At 36.9% G+C, this 11,312-nt stretch overlaps 1 protein-coding gene across 1 annotated transcript; it reads right to left on the bottom strand.

Annotated features, from left to right (window-relative positions):
- LOC105178550 (nuclear transcription factor Y subunit B-3) lies at positions 6,607 to 8,121 on the bottom strand. The gene has a single exon (XM_011102043.2). It carries the CDS (start codon positions 7,636 to 7,638, stop codon positions 6,991 to 6,993), a length of 648 nt encoding a protein of 215 aa, XP_011100345.1. The 5' UTR covers positions 7,639 to 8,121; the 3' UTR covers positions 6,607 to 6,990.

An 11,312-nucleotide genomic window follows, 5' to 3' on the forward strand; every position in this document is an offset into this window, starting at 1 on the left:
GTGCATGAGTATCCTGTGGATTTCAATGGGGAAATGGCAGATAACTTGCCAGAAAATGACTTATCTCCCTTTCATGTAGTTTTCTCGGCAGTTTCAAGTGGGAATTGAGAAGACAGCCTTGGCCCCAGGGGAAAAGAACCTAGGAAAAATCACCTTTTCTTGAATTTGAAGGTAAAGATAATACTGTCAGTGTTCAAGTTTGAGAGCTAACCAGCAGTTTCTTAGGGAGAGAATTCTTGAGCTTGGGAAATGGCTATGCAAGTGAACAAGCTAATTAATAACAGAGCATATTCACTTAAGAAATGAGAGAGTATTATTAGTAACACAAAATCTAATGACCGTATTAGAATTGTCATATGTAATAAGTGAAGAAACTTTTATACTATCACTATAATAATTTTCATAGTTTTAATAATGACAAGATTTTTGTCTAAAAGTTGTCCGATCGGTGGGATTAGTACGTTTAGTCCTATAAGTAATAAAAATATAATACTTTTGGTCTCATTCGTTACGGGATTAGTACATTTAGTCCCTTAACTTATAAAAAAATAACACTTTTAATCCTCATCTATTTTTTTCGTCTATAAATTAACGGTGTAAACCCATATGCCTAACACGTGGCTGTTAAAGTGAAAAAGAGGAGATAAGATGATTGCTTTTGGATATTATGGAGGGATATAATGACGCCGTAATTCCATCAATATCTTATTTTTCTCCTTTTATTGTAATCTCCATTGTTGAAAAGGGATCAAGCTTAAGAAAAAGTGAGAAAGATGAAGTTTTATGGGTTCAAAGTTTGATCAAGAAATTTAAGAGAAGAGAACAAATAAGTGAGAAATTGTCACTTCTTCAGCCTATGGTGTAAACTCTTGTCAAAAATTATACTGACATAGTGGCTCAAGATTGTTTTTTTTGTCTCTTCTTCACCATTATCTTATTTAAACATTTCTTATATATATATTCAATATATTTTATTAAATATATCGAATTATTCATTAAATCAAAATTAATTTTATTGAAATTAAAAAATGCTATAGGAGGAATGTTGATGATGATGATGGCGATCATCTTGAATAAGATCGGCGATCTACTTTCTTTTGACTATGCATGTTGTCTTAAGCATTTCTATAATTAATTTATCAATATTTGATATTATAAAACTTTTTATTTGTAATATTATATAGTAATTTGTGATGCTTAATTGGTTTTATAATTTTATAAATATTGTATAATATATTTACTTTGTATCGTCCGATAATACCCCGATATATCGCAATCGATGTGAAGTAATACCTGTCGATATTATAGCAAATACCGCAACTTTAAACTATGAGCACATGGCACAAGCATTGATGCAAGTACACCTATAGAATGTGTAGAGTGGTCTGTGTTAAGGCTGTCAAACCGGGACTTACTACGATAGCATGCAAAATGCAATGGCGATCAGTTTATTCGGTTGTTTTTGTTGTGAATATTGTCTGATTTGTATCTATATTATATTCTATTAATAATCTCAAATGTAAAACACCGATAGAATATATTATCACAACATATTAAAAGTGATAGAATAAACCTTGAAATTAGAGAAGCTACACCTATGGAGAGCCGCGACACTTGTCGCTGACCTAAAGTCATGATTGCTCCCTACGCGTAAGTTTTAATAATGGCTGACCACCACTCCAAGATAAAATCCCATTAACTCTTAGCAGTGCTTCATCCCATGTGACGACCATGAGGAGACTAGGAATTAATCAACAGTCACGTTGCCAAAACACTAAGATGCTTGTGGGAGTATAAAATGTTTCTCATACTTCTTCCTTGCAAATCACCTCAAATGACCTCTTATACAAATGAAAAGATATGATGGTTCTATGGAATAATGACCCTATTAAATCATATTATAAATTGAAAATAAATATAATTAAAGCAAATCATAAATGACAATAAGTGGGTCATAAAATGAATATTAAAAATCCAACGGTCATATAATGAATACTATAATAAACTAGCAATAAAATGAGGTCATGAAATAATTAAAAATATTGAAAATAATGTAAAATAAAAAAATTTTAAAACTTATTTTCAACAATCCCCACAAGGTTTAAAATTTTTTAAATTAAAATATGAAATGAAATAGGTGGCAACTTATACCGTACAATCGGTACATGTGCCTTTCGGGCTTGAACATACACTTAGTGTTAGAAATATTCATTTGAAGGAGCAATGATAGACTTGGCCTTGAATTATGCCTCTAATCCTAATCCTTGTGAGGTCTCTAGTGTTACCCCAAACCCATAGCCATAGCCCGTGGCAACTTTCACATAGGTGAGTCCTCCAAAGATATGTGTGACCCATACCTCGCGGAAACCCCGCTTTTGATCTCATTAAGGTTTAAACCCAGCATAACATCATATTTTATAGCACTTCACCTTAGGGATGAGAAAGAGGTCAATGTATTATTTTCAATTTAATACTCTCTCTTCAAAGTAATATGCTACAGATAAGTCATGCAGTGCGGTTTGTTTCTACCCATTGAACCTTCTTTATGGGGTCTCCAATCACAAAGGTTGGGTTACTCCCGGAGGTGACTCCCTTACAGGCCTAGCACATCCCCTCGACGATTAAGGATCTAGCCTCTACACTAGTTCCCCGACGTCACATGCCTCTTTTTTTTATTATTTTAAATCATTTTTTTTAATCTCATTCACTTCATAATATCATAAGTATGATATGCACATCAAAAGAAAATTTCATAAAATAATAATTGTCAGGTCTTTATTCTTGATATTTTTATTGCATACTCTCCCTGCATTTATATTTCAGAGAAAATAATTTCTCAATTAAATTTTAATCAAAGCAATATACCCATCTCTTTATTTCATTAGTAACTCTTGCACATTCACATTTCAAAATAATTATTTTAAAAATTCATGATTAAGACCCCCCCCCCCACCCCCGCATTTTACTAGGTCCACTAAAAAGAGTTATACCACTTACTAAAAAGAGCTATACCACTTTTCCTCGATTATATTCAAAATTATTGCCATTGGCTATGATTTGAACCCCCCATATTTCACCTTATACCACAAATTAAAATTTATATTATTTTTCCAGTACTCAAAATCCAAATTTAGGTGTAGTAACTCTTGCTACTTTGATACTTTCAAAATCTATATTTAGCAATTTAATAATAATAATTCATCAATTTTATATCAACATGAACCAAATAATATAACCCTCCAATTAAATTTAATTTAAGAAGCAGATGTAAGTTTCAAATACACATTAGCACTATTAATTAAAATAAATATTTTAATATCATTTAATAGGATATTCCAGCAGCTCCAATTACAACTAATACTAAATCAAGAATATAGTGAAGGTTATATTGAAAATCCATGAGACTTCCCCATCAATTCAACCATATATATCTAATCCTTTTTAGTGTGGAAAAATCACATAATTATTCTAATTTGAGCATGATAGTAGTTTAGTCTATTAACAAATATAATTAACTGATTTACTTTAATTATATAGTTTTTATATAAATAAATACCTAATTAGATAATAATTGGATGTAATGATATGTAACGTTTATATAAATATACAAAAAGTTCATAACAACACTTAAACACATTAAGTGATAATCCTTAAATATCCAAACAAGTTACAAAATATTTTGTGACAATAATATCAGGGTAAATTATATATTTTGTCCCATAAGTAGATCTATTTTCAATTTTAGTCCCACACTCAGGTCAATTCGTACATTTAGTCCCATATGTGGATTTTTTTTCAATTTCAGGACCAAAGGGGGGATTCCGTTGAAAAATTGAGACTGGCGTTAAGTATTTAACGAAATCCCCCCTTTGGTCCTGAAATTGAAAACAAAATCTACATATGGGACTAAATGTGCGAATTGGCCTGAGTGTGGGACTAACATTAGAAACAAATCCATTTATGGGACCAAAAATATAATTTACCCATAATATCACAATTATATGTCATGCATGAGAACACATGTAATTTATATGGTATCAATTAAAATTCTTGATTATAAATAATGTATTGAATACCAATTTATAATTCAATATGAATAATACTGCTGCAAAAGATAAATACCAAACATGATATAAAAGAGCACTATAAGATAAAGAGGACCAGGTCATAGAAAAGGTTGAGGAGGGCATATGATTGATCTAAAGATTCAAGGAAGCTGGACCAAGCCATCGTGATCGCCCATACCTTTGAAAGCCCACCGGTTAGCATTCGAAATCAGAAGAATAGTGAACTGGAGCAAATCTATATCACAAAAACAAAATTCTCTCCTTCCTACCCTCTCACTCGGCTGCCCCCACTCTTACTTTTGGAGCAATTTTTTTCTCTTGTTCTCTTTTAGAAAAGAGAGCATTGAGACCCCGCTTTCAATGTAATGTGGACAAATTAAAGGTTTCTTGCATTGGAGCCTCAAGTGAGCAATCTTTCAACTGAACTATAGAAAACAAAGATATCGTACTTCTACTTGCTCGTTATTTCGGTTTTTGCCTATTTGCCTCAGCCCCATGTATGTTTATTTTGTTTCTCTATACATCAAACGCCCGGGAACTCTAAGGGTACACACTTTGGATTCGTTATTTTATGCTTTAATTTTAATTATTATGCGTTTTTTGGTTTACCACTTTCACATGCACATTCTCATGCCTTACCACGTGATCCTTCATTATTTTCCTAATTTTCAATGAGAGCTATAGTTACGGTCCCAAATATGAAAGATTTTGTCTTAACCGTCCCTAAATTTTTTTACGACGCTGTCTGTAAGGACGAATTTCGAACTGTTTCAAAATCCACTCCAAATAAATCCAATATCCTGAAAATCATTCCAAAGACAAAAAAAATATATTTTAAAGACCGCCCCAAATCTCGCCTTTTTTTATAGCGTAGATTACAAACCTTTTGATATCCATCTCCCCTTATAATGAGGATTATATATTTGATATGATTCTTCTTCCTCCATTAATAAGATGAGACTTTTGATTTAATTTTAGACCCTATTAATAGACCACTTTCTTCTATATTAATATAAGGAGAAATGAAATAAAATATTCTCGAAATGTTTTCAATTCTACTTCTTATATTGCTATCATGTTATATTATTTCATAATAATTACAATACATCTTTTTTTCTTTTTTTTTTTTTTGGATAATTATATACTGCATTATATATTTGCCCAACAATTTAAGTGGTAATCCAAAAAAACTAGGAAATTTATGAACGTATATATATATACATACACATATATATATATGAATAAAGAGGATGAAAAAAAAGTTCAAAAATCACCATAACAAGAAAGAACATAAACTGAAAGGAAATTTATGAACTTATATGATGAAACAAAACACCCCATTAAACTTGCTCTAAACAAATTGCATGTTTTAAGTGATGAAATACCTCATTTTCTGGACAGCTTAGTAATACTGATACGCATACCCTCATAGGCTCATGCCCCAAGCAAAGACTACACTATAGTTGCCTAAGAGCTTTATGATCTTGCAATTAGAAGAAGGCTTCTGCTGCGATAATTGTCCTCCTCCAAATCAGGACATCTAATGTGTAAACATAAACAAGAAACGGCAGAAATAGCAACTTCCACTATTCATCGATAAAGCAGCGACAGAAACGTAGTTGCATGATATAAGAATGTAAACTGAGACACGGGGAATAAAGCAAATACGTACTTGTCGATAGAGTCAATCAACCTTGATAAGACGGATCAAGAACCAATGTCTACATGTAACCGTATATAATGTAGTTGATCCAGAATGTAAGATAAATGTATGCTGGTAATGCAGTCAATTATAATATTGAACATCTTCTACTCTAGTATTCAGCAGAAAGAGCTAATGTGTAGAGGAGAATCAATGAGTGGAAGTTAGCTCAAATAATGTGCAGTTGAACCATGCAGTCAATTTTGAATGAAGGCCCGTTCAAGTATGTATATTTTCAGACATGTCCAGGTAATGGTTCACCATTTCCAATCATTTCTCAAAAACGTGGATGTAGCACTAAGAAAGAGTGGAAACAAGAGCTATAATACCAACCGAATAAGAAACCAGACACACTAACTCACCCGAGTATTAATCCTTCAAAATGTGTTTGATATGAAAGCAATTGTCCAGGTTTACTATCCATCAAAATGTACTAAATATGAAGGGTTACATATGAAACAGTAGATTATCATCAGTTAACTGAGAAAGCTACAGGAAGATGCCAATGAGTACATCAACCTTAGTGTTTGAGGAAGCTGGCACAAAGTATTCTGGCATTCTCTATTTACTTATCTATCAGTCAAACTATATAGAACATATCTGGAATTTAATAGAGGAACCCCAGGCAGCAAAGAACCGTCGGTGTTCTTTGAAGTACAGAAGCTTGAAGCTTCATTCATAATGCAATGTCTTGTAATCATTTCAGTGACCAGCCAAGCAGAGGGTATGGACACTTGACAAGACGATCCCAAATGCAAGAACAAAGAAGTTTGAGCAAATAAGAGCAAGTCAGAGAAACCATCACAATATCACAGTCAAGACAAATTACAGAGCTAATTAACTAGAAATGCTTGTTGCAACCTTTCCAACATTAAGATCTCAACAACCTGAATTTGTTCTCAACAGGAATTGACAGGTTAAATAGGTTGCATGCATTACAAAGAAATACAATAAACTTAGCCAAGTACGAATTTGTTTCATCACATTGTTATAAGTTTACATCATTTCTATCACTGTAACCATGAATTGATGATTGAAACCCCACCATCTAAAGAGAGAATATCGGTAACAAGGGATCAGTTGAGCTACTCCAAATAAACAAAACATGGAAATGATGGAGGAAAAAAGTCCTTAAACAATCTTCCACTCAAGATTGATCGTAGTGTATCTATCAGACAATGATTAGTAACTTCACTTGCAAAGTTAAGCACCAACAACCACCTACCTTGGCCTCCCAGTGGATGCTCCACCACCACTACCACCACCACCTCCGCCATAGCTGCCAGAGCTGCCTGCATTGCCCAGACTCCCTTTGCCCACAGCACCACCAACCCCCACACCGCCAATATGCTGAAATCCCCCAGAACCACCACCAGCGCTATACATCTGTCCTCCATGATGATAGCCCATCACAGGACCCCCATAAATTCCTCCACCCACTACCGGACCACCATTAAAACCACCGCCAGAAGTCACAGCAGAGCCACCACTGCTCCCACCCCCCTCTTTAGCTACCCCGACAGCAGTCTTCTCCCCCTCCATCTCTCTGTACTTCGCTAAGTAAACTTTCAAGGGCTCCACATACTCTTCAAACCCAAGCGTTGTCATGGCCCAAAGCAAATCATCTCCATTAATAGTCTTCCTCTTCTCCCTCTGACATTTATCAGAGGCTTCACCGGTGACAAAACTGATGAACTCTGAAACACATTCTTGCACTGTTTCCTTCGCGTCCTTGGAGATCTTGGCGTTTGCAGGAAGAGCTTTCTTCATGATTCTGCTTACGTTAGCAATTGGTAAAAACCTGTCCTGCTCTCTGCTGCTCGCGTTACTGTTGCTATGCCCCCCTGAATCGTTGTCCGACTCCGCCATCTTCGCTTCTTGACTCCTCACAACAGAAGTTGGCAGACAGCTCTGAGCTTTCTTGCTCCTTTGGCGGTACAGTTGCCAAGAAAAAACTATTCTTATCAAATAAAGACCCTTTTTTTCTGGGGAACAGAAAGAACTGTGGTGGCCTATCAGTCAACTGTTACAGCATAAATCTGGACTGAAAAATTCCTCTTCTCTTCTTCTTCCCCAACAGTGGGTCAAAAGATTTTACGGGTTCCTTGTGTGAAGAAAATAGGTGACGGGTGTTTGGCAGAAAGACTTCTATTGATGGATTTGAACTTTTCTTTATATTTACTTCTTCTCAGGTGTGCGTGCGTGCGGCGGCTGAGAGGGGATTGGGCGGAGCTCCGGGAAGATTGGGGCAGACAGTGGCAGATAAAGGGCGAGGATGCAGCAGCAGGGTATGATATTTCCCTAGAGGCGACACGTGGGGAATTGAAGACCGCTCATTTCTCGATAAGTGGAGCACCAAGTGTCCCAACTACTATCGTCGATGGTAAGTCGTGTGAGGCGATCTGACGAACCGGAGACGAGGATGTTGTGGTTGGCGTGATTCGAGATTCTTTGACGAACCGGGTTCAGTAAGCCCGAACCTTCCGTGACCTAATGGTAGATCATATTGCAACTACTCTACCTAATTTGCTCAAATATAAATTGTGAAATTGAACTGATTCAGAGGTTGTTTGGGTAAGTTTATTAGTTTTGTAAAATGTTCGACAAGTTTTCTAAAAAATGGTTTATAAAAATAAAAAAATAAGGTATTAAGGATTTATAAGTTCAATTGAAACAGGTAAAAAGTTTCACAATTTATTTGAACATCTTAACATGTTATTTTCATTTTTTTAATTTAATTATAATTCTTTTATGAAAAAAAATGCATACCACCCCATATGATATTCATAATGAGTAACTTATTTCCTTGTTAAAGAAATACTAAAGTACTTCTTTATACTTTTCTAAATGAAGCAAATTATCACCTCAAAAGAATTGATGTACATATGTGTTTTTAATACGGATTTGATTGATTTATTAAGAATAAAATATTATTTTATATATAAATATATAATAATAATAATAATATGTAATATATATTATTAAAGAAAAGAGAAAGCTAACCTCCTGTCGTCGCAGCCGCAACCCTTTCCCTTCCCTTGAAACCCTTTCCCTGGTTCACGAGGCGCCTTCCGCAATGTGCAGAAAGGGGCACCGTGTGGCTAGCAGTCCGCCGACTACTTCCGCCAATCGCAACACAGACTCGAACTCCCGCTCGGCACTAATGCAGCGCGCCAACAGAAATAGCAATATCAGTAGCAACAACAGCAACAACAGTAGCAAGGTGCAACACGAAAGCATAAATTGAACACACGATTCGGAATGCAGATTTTATTGAATTGAAAGTTGCATAAACATTGAACAACGATACTAGCGCAAGGGGATCGCCTTGAGGGGGACACTAGCACGCAACTACACCAAGCTTCTTGAACTCATTCCCCCCCCCCCTATAATAGGCTTAAAAAAATAAATTCTAGTGAGAACAATAAACACTAAAAAGATTGAACAACGTACTTCAGGAGGCCTAACGTCCCCTGAGCAATCAAAACAAAACAAACTAAAATAACAAAGCAAAATAAAGACCAACACCTAAACCTCTAAAACTGCGGAAATCTAGCGTCTGTCGGCGAAGGATGTTTGGTCGATTGTGTAGAACGGTTGAGCGGTCAAAATGTGCGTCAAGTGTGCCGAGTGCGCGGGCGGCCTTTGACATTCTCCCCACTTGAGATGGCGACGTCATCGGCGCCTGGGCAGCATGATAAGCTTCAACAAGAGGTAGGAACGCCTTGAGGTTCGTCACCCGCTCCCATGTGTTCTCCTCGCTACTGCATCCCCTCCATTTCACCAAGTACTCTGTGTGGCTGCGCTTTGTGGTACTCGTAACTCCGTGATTCAGAATCGCTTCAACCACCTTTTCCTTAGTCTTCGTCATTCAAGCTGCGGGCGGGCTAGGCTGATTGCAGGTATCGTCCTCTTTGTTTGCTAAATATTTCTTTAATTGGCTCACATGGAAGACGTTGTGGATTTTCCACCAGGAAGGCAACTCTATCTTGTAGGCCACCGTTCCAGTACGCCTAATGACATATAAAGGGCCTACATATTTTTGCATAACCGAGGATCTCTCCCCCTTGATGATTTTCATAATCTCGGGTCCGGGACCTTCACCATCACTAGGTCTCCCGCATTGAACTCGATGAAGCAGCGGTTTAGATCTGCATATTTCTTCATCCGCTTCTGAGCTTCTCCAGGCAACTTCTGGCAATATCATCGTTCTGCTTCCATTCCTAATAGAAACTTCGAGCAAGAGGGGATCTCACACTTTTAATACGATTTTGATTAATTTTTTAAGAATAAAAAGTATTATTTTATCTATAAATATATTATAATAATAATATATGATATATATTATTAATAATAATATATATCTTTATTATTAAAGAAAAGAGAAAACTGCTCGTCGAGGCCGCAACCCTTTCCCTTCCCTTGAAACCCTTCCCCCACCAGCCCCCCCCCCCCCAAACCCCCCCCCCCTCCCCCCCCCCCCCTACAGCCCCCCAAACCCTCCCCCTGTCACCGACCCCTCGTCTTGCAAACCCTTTGCCCATCACCACCCACACCTTCTCCAAGAACCCTTCCTCAAAAAACCCTTTCCTATCACTGTCCACCCCCACCCCTACCCCTAAACCCTTCCCATGTCTCACGAGGCGCCTATCACACAGCGCGTCGTGTGGCTAGTAGTCCGTTAACTACGTCCGCCAATACCTCCGCTCGGCACTAATGCAGCGCGCCGAATATATCAGAGTCGGGAGAAACAAATCACAAAACCGTAAATTGCGCACGCGGATTCAGAAAACCAAATTGCATTGAACTGAAAATGCGTATACAATGATCAACGATGCTAGAGCAAGGGGTTCGCCTTGAGGGGGACTCCAACACGTCACTAAACCAAGCTTCTTGAACTCATTCCCCCCTATAATAGGCTTAAAAAAATAAATCCTATTGTCTACACTAGACACTAGAAAAGCTGAAATTTGCAACTCAAGAGGCATAACGTTGAGGAATCTAAACAACATAAAGCAAATAACAAAGCAGTAACAAAGCAATAAAAGGCCTACACCTAAGACTCTAACACAGTTGGGTGTCCGTCGTCTGTCGATGAAGGCTGAGTGGTCGGCCATGTAGAACGGTTGAGTGGCCAAAGTGCGCGTCACGGGGGCCTAGTGTGCGGGCAGCCCGTAACACCCTGTCACAGCCCCAATTTGGAAAGACCTCACACCTCCACCACCCTTCCGACGCCTAGGGAGGAGTCCTCCTCGAGCCCATGGTCGTTGTTGTGTTGCCGCCCTCTGCCCCTATCCACCGTCCTTTTCTTTCTCTCTCTCTCTCTCTAAAAATATATATAAGTATATATTTAATATATTACATATAAACATAAAATGATTGATTAGTTATTTATATAAAGTATTTTACATAAAGATAAAATTTTAAATGAAAATTGTTGATTTGCATTCAAATAAGATTTAGGCCATTGATCTACTAGTCAAATTTTGACCTAAGGTTCAAATCACACCCATCGATTCTTAGATAAGGAATATAAACGTAAT

This window comes from Sesamum indicum, linkage group LG16 (assembly GCF_000512975.1).
Source record: "Sesamum indicum cultivar Zhongzhi No. 13 linkage group LG16, S_indicum_v1.0, whole genome shotgun sequence".
NCBI lineage: Eukaryota > Viridiplantae > Streptophyta > Magnoliopsida > Lamiales > Pedaliaceae > Sesamum > Sesamum indicum.

Excerpts from the sequence above, each read along its gene's own strand:
- LOC105178550 (XM_011102043.2), bottom strand. The coding sequence starts at position 7,638 with ATGGCGGAGTCGGACAACGATTCAGGGGGGCATAGCAACAGTAACGCG.